Source organism: Pan paniscus, chromosome 19 (genome assembly GCF_029289425.2).
Source record: "Pan paniscus chromosome 19, NHGRI_mPanPan1-v2.0_pri, whole genome shotgun sequence".
Taxonomy (NCBI): Eukaryota; Metazoa; Chordata; class Mammalia; order Primates; family Hominidae; genus Pan; species Pan paniscus.
This window is the reverse complement of record NC_073268.2, coordinates 81,217,175-81,230,174: the sequence shown is the minus strand read 5'-3', so window position 1 is coordinate 81,230,174 and position 13,000 is coordinate 81,217,175. Positions and strand designations below refer to the sequence as shown.

General features: G+C 47.1%; 1 protein-coding gene across 2 annotated transcripts in view; it reads right to left on the bottom strand.

The window, feature by feature from the left end:
- The window catches only part of RGS9 (regulator of G protein signaling 9), a 90,583-nt gene that overhangs the window by 38,888 nt on the left and 38,695 nt on the right, over positions 1 to 13,000 (bottom strand). Inside the window, exon 9 of one of the 2 annotated variants that reach the window (XM_003812348.4) lies at positions 11,079 to 11,150. In XM_003812348.4, the coding sequence (XP_003812396.1) occupies positions 11,079 to 11,150 (72 nt within the window). The remainder of the gene's footprint in view (positions 1 to 11,078; positions 11,151 to 13,000) is intronic. The other variant, XM_008964732.4, reaches the window with a different exon arrangement.

The following is a 13,000-nucleotide window of genomic DNA, read 5'->3' as shown; positions in this document are numbered from 1 at the left end:
AGGAGGGAGGATCACTTGAGCCCAGGAGTTTGAGGCTAGCCCGAGCAACATGACAAAACCCCGTCTTTACTAAAAGTACAAAAAAATTAGCCAGGCATGGTAGCGTGCACCTGTAGTCCCAGCTACTTGGGAGGCTGAGGTGAGAGGGTTGCCTGATCCCGGAAGATTGAGACTGCAGTAAGCTATGATCATGCCACTGCATTCTAGCCTGGGTAACAGAACAAGACCTTGTCTCAAAAAAGAAAAAAGAGAGAGAGAGAGAGAGAAGAGATAGAAAAACTAGCACAGAGCTTGGGTGTTGGTTTCTTTTGTTACAGGGGAGAGCTCTGAAGCAATGGTGAGATGCATTCCCCAAGTAGTCATAACAATTTGACCAATAATATAAGTTGAAAAATAAACCAATGTTACCAAAAATAAAGCACATAATGGAAAGGCTTGAGGCCAGCATGCACTGCAAGCTGAGTCCCCGAGTTGAGCTGCCCTGTGGAATCAGGCCCCATCCCCTTGCTGAAGCTGTTGGAGCAGGGTCATACTGGGGATAAGCTTCAGGGTGTCCCCTCTCAACTTTTTGAGTTAAGGCAGAGAAAGAAAGGACAGTTCCAAGAGGGGCTTCATGTTCAGGCTCTTAGAAGCTCCTGGAAACCATTCAGATCTATCTCTGGCTAAAATACATAGATCTGCAATTGCAGTGGGCCATGCTTCCTCTGCACCACTTTTCTGCTCCATGTAACTATTGGAGACTGGGCAAGGTGGTGATCCCAGCCTCAGTTCTTCTAGGTTTGGTTGTGTCCAGGGGCTGGTTGGTACTGACTCTTATACTTCAAGAGGAGCCTCTTTTTGTTGCTGTTGTTGTTGTTATTGTTGTTGTTGTTGAGATGGAGCCTCTCTCTGTTGCCAGGCTGCAGTACATGGTGTGATCTCAGTTTACTGCAACCTCCTCCTCCCGGGTTCAAGTGATTCTCCTGCCTCAGTCTCCCAAGTAGCTGGGATTACAGGCACACACCACCACGCCCAGCTAATTTTTGTATTTTTAGTAGAGACGGGGTTTTACCATGTTGGCCAGGTTCACTCCGATCTCTTGACCTCGTGATCCGCCCGCCTTGGCCTCCGAAAGTGCTGGGATTACAGGCGTGAGCCACCGCACCCGACCTCACGTGGACCCTCTTAATTCCTGCCTTGCTAATATCCATGCTGCTTAACCCACCCAAGTCTTCACTTGGAAAAGAGTGGTTAAGTCTGAGGAGGACACTACTTCCTTTGAGGCAGTCAGCAAAATAAACACTGGCCCATGAGCCCATTGAAAAGGAGTAAAGGAGAGTCCAGTCTAGAATGTCATGTACTGGTCTCTCCTTTCTAACTCAGGCTGGGTTTCATTTTGCTTCCCCGGATTGCTCTTCTATCATTGCTTTTCACAAGAAATCTTTTTCCTGCATAGGGGATTAGGAAGAGTTATCTCAGAAAGGTAAGGCTCACGTAGTTCTCTATGTTTTAGGCTCTTATACATCCTGACTTCCTCCTTCATAGCATTGATAGCCATTTGAATTTTATCCTTATTTGTGTGACTCTTTGTTTAATGTATGAATCAACATGAAGGCACCATTAAGGGCAGGGGACCAGGTCTATCTTCCCTAGCACAATGTCCGATGCAGAGCAGATGCTCAGCAAATATGTAATAAATGATGACTTCAGCATGCTTGGGAGCCTAGAAGAATGGGGACATTTTCTAAGCTTAATAGCATTTCTTTCCACTAAAAAATTGAAAGCACTCCCCAAATGATCCAAATGCATTGGCAGTCATACTTATTTGATCCCATTCTCCTCCAACCTAAGGCACTGTTTTAGAAGATGCACATTTCAGGTAGAAAAGGACCCTGGGGACAGAGTGGACTTACATTCAAATCTAATACTTTAAAATTACTTCCTTCTGTTGGAGCCTTGCTGAAGTGGGTTATTCAGAATAGCATCTACTGGTTTATGCCCTCTGCTCAAAGGGGGAGCTGTACTTTTACATAATGATAACTGCCTAGCAACTACTGCAAAGCAATTTACACTTCTTTGAGCCTTTACAAAGCTTAAGGTAAGGAGATTTTATTATACTAATTTTTAGCTGAGGAAACAAAGCTTCTGAGAGGTTGTAGGTAAACTTCTCAACACCTCCTGGTCAGTAATTGGATGGGCCAGGATTCAAATTCAGCTCTTCCCTTTGCAAAGCTGAAGAGCGATTGTTGAGAAACACAAAATCGCTGATCCTGTTCACTTTCTCCTCCTAGCCTGCTCTCTTCCCATTCCTTCCTTGCCCTGAAGCTGAGAGAGCTACAGGATGGAATGACTCTGTCCAGTCACTTAATTTAAAACGTAAACAAGGCCGGGTTCGGTGGCTCACGCCTGTAACCCCAGCTCTTTGGGAAGCTGAGGCAGGCTGATCATCTAAGGTCAGCCTGGCCAACATGGTGAGACCCCCATCTCTACTGAAAATACAAAAATTAGCCGGGCATGGTGATGCACACCTGTAATCCCAGTTACTTGGCGGGGGGTGGGGTGGAGGCGGGACTGACCCAGGAGAATTGCTTGAACCCAGGAAGTGGAGGCTGCAGTGAGCCGAGATCATGCTACTGCACTCCAGCCTGGGCGACAGAGCGAGACTCCATCTCAAAATAAATAAATAAATAAATAAATAAATAAATAAATAAATAAAATGTAAACCAAAAGTGAACTAGAGCCGTAACGCAAGACAAAATACAAGTACCAGAAACACTCTGTCCTTAACACTCATGATGGTGAAGACCAGAATCGTGCTGGGCTCACACTCAGCCGCCAGTGTCATAAGCACCTCCAAGGTGTCCAGACCCCAGCATCAAGCTTTCTGCCTGTCGGCCACTGTTCTGCGGCCAGAACGTGGGGGCACAGGGCTCCTGAGTGGACGCACACAGATGCATCCTGGCTGCCTGGTGTTCTCTGGGCCCTGTAGGGAGCTGTATTTGCAGGACTTTCTGCCATGCTCATTTCCATTCTGCCTCTAGGGGGTCTCCCTTTGGCTTAATATACTTGCTTCTAGGGCCATTATCTCAGTCTTCCGGGGTTTACAATTTGTATACTCCTGTTCACTTCATTTGATTTTACTATCTCCCTAGGGCTCTGCCTCTGTGCTGTAGTTTGCTATTTTGTTTTCTGATTCCCAGAATTACCAGTTACCTTCTTGGAATTGAACTGCAGCTTGCTCTCCCTTAATAGGATTTGGTTGAAGGTGAGACTTTCCCACCTCTACCTTGGATTGTCCACATGAATTTAGCTTGTATTTCTAGCTTTAAAAATAGCTGTCCAGGTTGCGTACGTTGAAGGACAGTGGCTGTGGAATGTGTGGCTTTGGCTAGATTGAAATCATGGCAGGTCCAGAAACTGATGCCCAATTCCAGGCGTTAAAACGCATTTCAACTCTTAGACGCTCACAAGTACAGTGAGTTGAGTACTGGCCACATATGGAGGCATTGCTTTGATGATCTTTCACTTCAAGTCAAGATCTAAAAACACTCCATCTGTGAAAGCAATATAATGGATTCTAAACTATCTGTGCCTCAGCCGTTTAGTTCTCATGCCTGGAGAAGCTCATGTCGACTTGTCATGTGATAATTCAATTTGTACAATAAATTATGAACCTGGAAAAAGCAGCCATCCATGGGATCTGCTTCCTCTAGATTAACATACAGGGATCTCTGCTCTTCTAGGAGTATGTATAGGGAGGGGACAGTGAGGGAAAAGAGTCCTGAACTTTTTAAAAGGTGAAGAGACAAATCGATTTGGAGGGAGTGGTGGAGAAGAGATTCAGGAAAGAGTATGGATGGTGGTACATGCCTGTGGTCCCAGCAACTACTGGAGGCTGAGGACAGAGGATTGCTTGAGCCCAGGAGTTTGAGGTGGCAGTGAGCTACAATGGCACCACTGCACTGGAGCCTGGGTGACAGAACAAGACCTTGTCTCAAAAAAGAAAGAGAGAGAGAGACAGTGAGAAGGAAGGAAAGAAGGAAGGAAGGAAGGAGAGAGACAGGAAAGAAAGGAAAGAAAGAAAGAAAGAAAGAAAGAAAGGAAAGAAAGAAACAAAGAAACAAAGGGAAAGGAAAGGAAAGGAAAAGAAAAAAGAAAAGAAAGAGAGAGGAGGGAGGGAGAGACGGAATGAAGGAGGGAAGGAAAGAGAGAAAAAAGGAAGGAAGGAAAAAAAGAAATAGAAGCATATGGGCTTTGGGGATTGGACAAAGGTTAAAATTCTAGTCCTACCACTTCCTGGCTATGACCTTGGATGAGTTGCTCACCATCTCAGAGCCTCTAATTTCTCATTTGTAAAAGGAGAATAGAAAAAAAGAGGGACTAAATGAGATAATAGACATAAGGTGCCTGGCACATAGCAGAGACCCACACACAGTGCCTATTCATTAGGGCTACTACACCACCACTGAGCACGTGAGCGGCACAATTTAAGCCCTCATCATAAGATAAAATGCAGGATTCACAGGCAATATTTGGGACCTACTTATGCAAAAAAAGATATTCATTGCTTATCTGAAATTCAAACATAACTGGGAATCCTGTATTTTTATTTGCTAAGTCTTTCAAACCTACTATCAATATTATTATATCTTAGCCAAAGGCAATAAGAAACATTATGTTAAAGTGAAGTTGTTACAAAAAAAAAAGTACGCACAATTCTAAGCAATTCAAAGAAAACCACCTCATGATAAAATAAGAAATAAGAGTTTTTTTCCAGCCTGGCATTCACACACAACTTCCCTCCTTTCTCAGCTGCCGGCCCTCCTGGAGTGAAGCCACTTCTTTATGCCTCATCTCAGCGACACACTTTGCTACAGGAGGAAGACTCTGCTTAAGGAATCTCCGGATGCTCTGCATTCTTAGCATTCTAACAACTTCTTATTTTTCCCTTGCAGAGTTGCCCAAATAGGGACACATCTAGACTTGTTGTTTACATAGCTCTGGGCCGGCTGACTGGCGAACCCCGGATGGAGGGTGCAGACAATTGGCACAGGGCAGAAGGGGTCAGGCCACCGGCAGGAGTGCAGGGGAGAAATAAGCAAGGACCTTGGAATGGGGTAGCCAGGCAGGTATCTGCAGAGAAACTCAGGTGGGGGGCCAAGCAAGCCACGGAGCCAAAGCCGAGATGGGGAGAACCATGAGGAATCGGGCAGCACTGGCATTGAGAGCAGAGAGGGGGTCTAAAGTCAGAAACCGGGAGATCCAGAAACACAAGTGGTTAAGGCAAAGGAGGCAAGAAAAGAGATGGAGCTGGGTGCAGTGGTTCATACCTGTAATCCCAGCACCTTGGGAGGCCAAGGCAGGTGGATCGCTTGAGCCCAGGAGTTCAAGATCAGCCTGGGCAACATGGTGAAACCCTGTCTCTATTAAAAATACAAAAATTAGCTAGTCTTATAACCTGGTCTCAAAATGAATAAATAAAGGCCAAGCGTGGTGGCTCACGTCTGTAATCCTAGCACTTTGAGAGTCCAAGGCAGGCGGATCACTCGAGGCCAGGGTTTTGAGATCAGCCCGGCCAAAAAGACACAACCTTGTCTCTACTAAAAATATAAAAATTAGCTGTGCATGGTGGCACACATCTGTAATCCCAGCTACTCAGTAGGCTAAGGCATAAAAATCTTTTGAACCCAGGAGGCGGAGGTTGCAGTGGTCCGAGATTGTGCCACTGCACTCATGCCTGGGTGACAGAGCAAGACTGTCTCAAAATAGATAGATAGGTAGGTAGGTAGGTAGGTAGGTAGGTAGGTAGGTAGATAGATGGATAGATAGATAGATGGATAGATAGATAGATTTAAAAAAATTAAGGGGGTGCAGCTGTCTAAGGAGTCTTGGATTTAAGATTGCAATCATGTGAAGTAAATAGCTGTCCAGCCAGGTACGACCTCATCAAGTAGAGGTAGAATTGCTTACAATTTGCAAGGCTCAGTGCAAAATAAAAATGCAGTTCACTGTTCAGAAAAAAAGTGTAAGGAATTCTGAGATGGTAACAGAACATTAAATCAAACAAGGGTCCTTCTGAGGATGGGGTCTTGGGCGGCTGTACAAGCCCCCTGCCCATGAAGCCGGCCCTGGGTACAGGATGTAGGCCTTGTGGGGTGGAGAGCGGAGCAGCGGTTGGATCAGGGCGGCACATGAGCTACAGAACTGGAAACACGTAACTGAATCCTGGCTGGGTCACCTTGGGCAAACGGCTATGTCTCTCTATTTTGTTTTCTTCATGTGAAAAAGGAAACTGACATTGTCTCTGTTAATGGATTTCAGGAAATGCAGAAAAACTTCTAAAAGCCACAATAAGGACATTAGAAAACATCAGGCAGGATGTGGAGTGGGCTCTGGCGGCCATCAGCTGAGGTTTAGATCCTGGCTTCACCACTTCCCAGCTGTGTGTCCTTGGGGGAGCCACCCTCTCTCTCAGCCTGCTTTCTCAACAGTGAAACGGAGGTCAACGTGGCCATCTACCTCCTAATGCAGTAGTGAGTCTTAGCTGAGCCGTCACAGAGAGTGGCACACTCAGGTCCATGCCTGGCATGCAGGGAGCTGTCAGCAAACATCAGCCCCTTCCCTTCCCTCAGCTAGGCATGGTCACACAGAAGCCACAAGAAGAAAGCAGTTTGTCCCCTATTGGCAGGAGCATATGGTGTGTGAAGGCTCCAGGCTGAGCACCTCTGCAGAGCACAGTATTTTATACTGGGAGGCCATATTTCTGCCTTTTACCTAAAGATCTGTATACTTGCCAGTGTAGACTGAGGTTCTGAGCAGCTGCTCATTGGAGTAGGCAGAGAGGTTGAAATTGGCATGTAACCCCTCCTTCCACCTCCAACCAGGGGAGAAGTATGAGAAGGTGAAAAGGCAGAAGAGGAAATTGGCTAGGTACAGCACCCTAACATGGAGTCTGAGGTCTACAAGTCCCATAAATTCTCTCTCGTAGCATGACAACATTTAGAATAATACCAGCTGTGTGTGGAGTGTCTCTACGTGTTGATTAGCATTCTAGACACTACACATAAGTGATCCTGCTTAATCCTCTGATGAAGGAACTAGCATGCTTCCCCTGTTAGAGATGAGGAAACTGAGACTGTGGCTCAAGAAAGAGCTTGCCCAAGATCACATGGACCGGAAGTGGCAGAGCTGGGGCTCAGGCCAATGTCAAGGGTCTCTTCAGCACCCGACACTGCCCTTATCCCTAAATGATGGCAGTGATCCTGCCATGAGCGGCCCCTGCCCCCATCACCTCCTGGAGTGCAGGAGTTGGGGGTTCCGTATGCCTCAAAGTATTGGAGCTAAAAGAGGACTCACTTCTAGAGTGTGGTCCCGGCCCCTGGCCAGTCCCTCCCAGCTGCCATTAGCCAGTGGGAGTGGGTCACCAGGGCCCGAGACACCTGCCAACCTAATGACTTTCCTCCTTATGGTTGACAGTTACTTGCCTCTATTTGGGGAAAACAGATACATCTTCTCAAGAATTTACTCATTCTCGAAATGCAAATCAAAACCACAATGAGATACCATCTCACACTAGTCAGAATGGCTATTATTAAAAAGTCAAAAAATAACAGATGCTGGCAAGGAGAAAAGGGAAGCTTATATGCTTCTGGTGGGAATGAAATTAGTTCAGCCATTGTAGAAAGCAGTGTGGTGATTTCTCAAAGAACTTAAAATAGAATTACCATTGACCCAGCAATCGCATTACTAGGTATATTCCCAAAGGGATATAAATCATTCCGTCATAAAGACACATGCATGCCTATGTTCACTGCAGCACTATTCACAATAGCAAAGACATGGGATCAACCTAAATGCCCATCATTGGTAGACTGGATGAAGAAAATGTGGTACATATACACCATGGAATACTACGCAGCCATAAAAAAAAATGAGATCATGTTCTTTGTAGCAACACGGATGGAGCTAGAGACCATTGTCTTAAGCGAACTAACGCAGGAACAGAAAACCAAATACCACATGGTCTCACTTACAAGTGGGAGCTGAACATTGAGTACACAAGGACACAAAGAAGGGAACAACAGACACCCAGGCCTACTTGAGGGTGGAGGGTGGGAGGAGGGAGAGGATAGAAAAACTACCTATGAGTACTATGCTTATTTCCTGAGTGACAAGATAATCTATATACCAAACTCCGGTGACATGCAGTTTACCTGAAATGTAACCCCTGAACCTAAAATAAAAGTTTAAAAAGAAGGATTGATGGCCAGGCGCAGTGGTTCATGCCTGTAATCCCAGCACTTTGGGAGGCCAAGATGGGCGGATCACCTGAGGTCAGGAGTTCGAGACCAGCCTGGCCAACATGGAGAAACTCCGTCTCTACTAAAAATATGAAAAAATTAGCTGGGCGTGGTGGAACACACCTGTAATCGCAGCTACTCTGGAGGCTGAGGCAAGGAGTTACTTAAACCCGGAAGGCGGAGGTTGCAGTGAGCCGAGATCACGCCACTGCACTACTGCCTGGGTGACAGAGCAGGACTCCGTCTCAAAACAAAAGAATAGAAAAGAAAAAAAGAAAGAAGGATTGATTCCTTCTCAAAATGACCTCTCTTCAAACCAGCTCAGGCACCATGAGTTCTCTGAAGTGAGACAAAAATCCAAAGCCTCTGCACTCCCAGGTCTTCATGGAGATGCTTCATGCTCTTGGCAACCCTCTTCTCTCAGGGCAAATTAACCCAGGAACACAGGGGACTCGCAGACAGTGGAAAATGTTGCAGACAGATAAACCACAGCATGCTGGGGCTGCCTGAGGGGAGGGCTGGAAGGGGCTCTGCATGCATGAGAATTGCAGTTCTTTATTCTTCTTAATACTTTATTCCACAGCAGCCAGAGTGCACAGGCAGGAGATAGATAGATAGCTGGGAAGAGAGAGAGAGAGAGACAGAGAAGATAACGGTAAACAACAGCAGAGACACAGCCCGTATCACACCCCACCATGGCAAAGGCACCCTCTGTCGTACACCCAGCCTGCCCACTGGGCTCTGGGCTGAGGGTGTTGCCAGCATCCACATCCGCAGGAAGTGGGCTCTGAAAGCCAAGGAGCACAAAGATGCCTCCTCAGTAAAGACAGTAATCTGGTCACCCTCCTCAGAAGTCACCCCCAGGATGGAGCAGCTCAGCTCCTTAGCTTCTCTCTCAAATGGATGAAGTTAAGGTCCTGCCTAACCACCCCAACCACCCCCAACACACACACACACACACACACACACACACACACACAGCTGAGCAGTATCCTGGCTTGGGTCACGGATGGGTGACCCTTTGTTCCCACCCCCCCATCTCAGAATGAGTGATGTGCTTTCTGCCTCCACCCTCTCTCTCCTCCCCAGGAAAGAGGTTTCCAGAGCTGCTAGTTAGCCATAAAAAAAAGCAAACCTTCCACCCAGGTTCAGTCTTTTACTCGAGGATTCTGTTTCCATGGCAACCAAGCCTACAAGGCCTCAGCAGTGATCTGTTCTCTGACAAGGAGAACACGGGAAAGGCTGCCCTGGGAACAGCTGAGTTAAGGCTGACTGTGCCCTGTGTGTATCAAAGGAAGGGTCTCTCCAGCTTGTGGACAAGAGACCTAATGGTTCCCCCGGTGACCCTCTCCAGGGAGCAAAAGCAAACACTGTCCCAGAGCGGCCTTGCTAACATTTCTGGCTCCTTTTTCTTTCCCCTCCCACTTCCACCCTCCTCCTTCCCCTGCACACCCCTACAGGCCCCCACTCATGCCTTAAGGCTCTGCAGAGCCCTATAGATGCACCCTAGGCTAGAGATGACGACCCTTGCTACCCAAAGACAATGTTTGACAGAAAGCAATGAAACCACCTAAGATCTGTTTAAATGGGTCTAGGATGGTTCATTGGAATCAGTGGTTCTCAGCCAGAGTAATGTTGACTTCCTTCCCAGGGTACAATGGGCAATGTCTGGAGACATTTTTGATTGTTAGGACTGGGGCTTAGGTGGGCAGGGAGAGGAATGGAGGTACTGACATCTCATGGGCAGAGCTGGGGATGCTGCTAAACATTCTAAAATGCACAGGACAACTTCACCAAAGAATTGTCTATCTGAGCCAGGCACAGTGGCTCACACCTGTAATCTCAGTGCTTTGGGAGGCCAAGGCAGGAGGACTGCTTGAGCCCAGGAGTTCAAGACCAGCCTGGGCAACATAGAAAGACACTGTCTCTACAGATAATTTCAAAAATTATCCAAGCATGGTGGCATGTACCTGTGGTCCTAGCTACTTGGGTGGCTAAGGCAGGAGGATCACCTGAGCCCAAGAGGTCAAGGCTGCAGTGAGCTATGAGCATGCCACTGCACTGCAGCCCGGGCAACAGAGTGAGACCCTGTCTCAAATAATAAATGAATTAAATAAATAAATAGGAAAAAAACAATTATCTGGCCCCAAATGTCAATAGGGCCATGGGCTCAACAGCTTATGAACTGTATTTCTATAAATAAATAAATACTCATAGGACATTGGCTCTCCATCACGAAAGATGGCCTATTTGAGGAAAGGTATTTTTTTTTAATGAAACCTGCTTGGAGAATCTTTACAAAGATCCCACTCCACTGGGATGTGAAAGAAAGTGTTAGATTCCAGGTCCTGTCATGTGGATTAAGGTTAAATCTAAAACTGATTCAAGAGTTTCGAGGCTGGGGTCTACAGTCTCCTTGGGATCAAGGAACTGGCTGAAACTGTGTACAGAATGTCTGTCTGTGCATCTTTGAGTGGAATGAGCTCATAACTTTCATCAGATTTTCAAAGGGGGAAGTGACTCAGAAAAGTTTGAAAACCAGCCATCTAGATCCCATTAGCTCTTCCCTGCACTCTACAGCCTCTGTCTGTCTTCAATCGTAATTTCTTCTCACCTAGCACCCTGCCATGGTCCCACTTCTCCCCTAACCCTGAGTCCACAGAGCCCACGGTCCTCCTCTCTTTGACAGTCTCAAAGAGGAGATATCGTTGCCCTAACAGACACGAATAGACATGTGGACACCTTCCCAGCCCCAGAATCCGACCTATGCCCTACCCAAACTATGCAGCAGAGACATACCTGGTTTACCTTGACTTCATTCGGATTGGTCACTCGGTCCAGGCCGTAGTCCAGCACATTGTCCATTCCAGGCTAAATGGAATAAAAACAACATAAGGTCATTACAGGGAGAGTCTCCAGTTTCTGGTTAACTGTGGGTCTCGGTTAATCTGCCAATTGTGAGATCGAGCTGAGAAGAGCTTGTGGCCTAGCCCATGGGAAGCTTTGAGTGGGTGTAAACCCTCCAGGTGAGCTGTTGAGCTTCATGAGGGCTGTTCTGCCTCCCAGTATCCCCAGCACCTAACATAGTGAGATGGAAGGATGGATGGAGAGAAGGATGGGTAGATGCGTGGGTGGGTGGATGGATGGAAAAATGGACAGGTGGTTGGCATCCCCAGCACCATAGTGGGATGCATGGATAAGTGGATGGATGAATAGGTAAATGGGTGGCGGGTAGATGGTGGATGGGTGGGTGAGTGGATGGATGGATGGCCAGACAGATGAATGGCATTCCCAGCACCAGAGTTGGATGGGTGGCAGGAAAGAGGGAAGGAGAGGGGGATGGGTAGATGGATGAATGAATAGGTAAATGGGTGGTAGGTGGATGGTGGGTGGGTGAATAAACGGATGGATGGATGGGTGGATGGATGGATGGATGGACAGACAGATAAATGGCATCCCCAGCACCATAGTGAGATGGATGAATGGAGGGATGGAAGGATGGATGGATGGATGAATGGATGGATGGATGGATGGATGGATGGACAAACAAATGAATGGCATCCCCAGCACCATAGTGAGATGGATGGATGGAGGAATGGAATGGTGTACAAATGGATGGAGGGAGGGAAGGAGGGATGGATGGATGAATGGGTGGTAGGTGGATGGTGAGTGGATGGGTGAAGAGATGGATGGATGGATGGATGGATGGATGGACAGATGAATGGCAAACTCAGCACCATAGTGGGATGTATAGACGGAGGGATGGATGCATGGATGAATGGGTAAATTTGTGGTAGATGGATGGTGAATGGATGGGTGAAGAAATGGATGGATGGGTGGATGGATGGATGGATGGATGACAAACTCAGCACCATAGTGGGATGGACAGATGGAGGGATGGATGGATGAAGGGAGGGAGAGAGAGATGGATAGATGGATGGATGGATGGATGGACGGATGGATGGATGGATGGATGGTTGAGTGAGTAGATGGATGGATGAGTGAGTGGGCATATGGATGGGTAACATTCAGGCTCCAAAAGAGTTCACTGAGACTAATACATGGGCTTCCTGACTCTTCCCACAGTGCTCCTTCCCCACACTCTGTGGTTTCATCTTGGGCTTGGCGGGAAAAGAGAAGTGACAGAGCAGTGCTTTGGGAAAGTCCAGGCTTGTCAGGCACGTCTGGGTGCCACTCCTGGTTCTGCCACTTCCCAGCTGTGCAGAAGATCTTGGAAAACACTCCTTGTCTTGGCACTCACTAACCTCTCTAAGAAACAGAGAAGAAGCCTCCTACGTGGCAGGTTCTTGTGAAGATTTAACAAGATAGGGTGTGAAGCTCTCCACAGAAGGTAGCTATTGCTGAGCAAGGGGTTGTATTCATTTTAAGATTACATATGTAAAAGAATGGCCCAAAACTGGGACTGTAATCTCTGTTAGTTCCCTTTGCCAGCAGGTAACCCAGCTCTCCAGAAAATCTTACTTGGTCTCTCTCAACTCCTTGACTCTTTGAGGCCAATAATTTGGGTCTTTCACTTCCCCTGATGCAGGTGTGATGCCAGGCATCCACCCATTGCTCAGCACATGTGACCAACCAGGTTGGCTACACTGAAGCAGAGAGTTGGGAAGCAACTGGGCTTTCTTGCCATCAAATTCAGCCTCATCCATGGGATCAGACTGGGTTTTAGCTCAGATGTAAGACTGCCAGATAAAATATAGGAA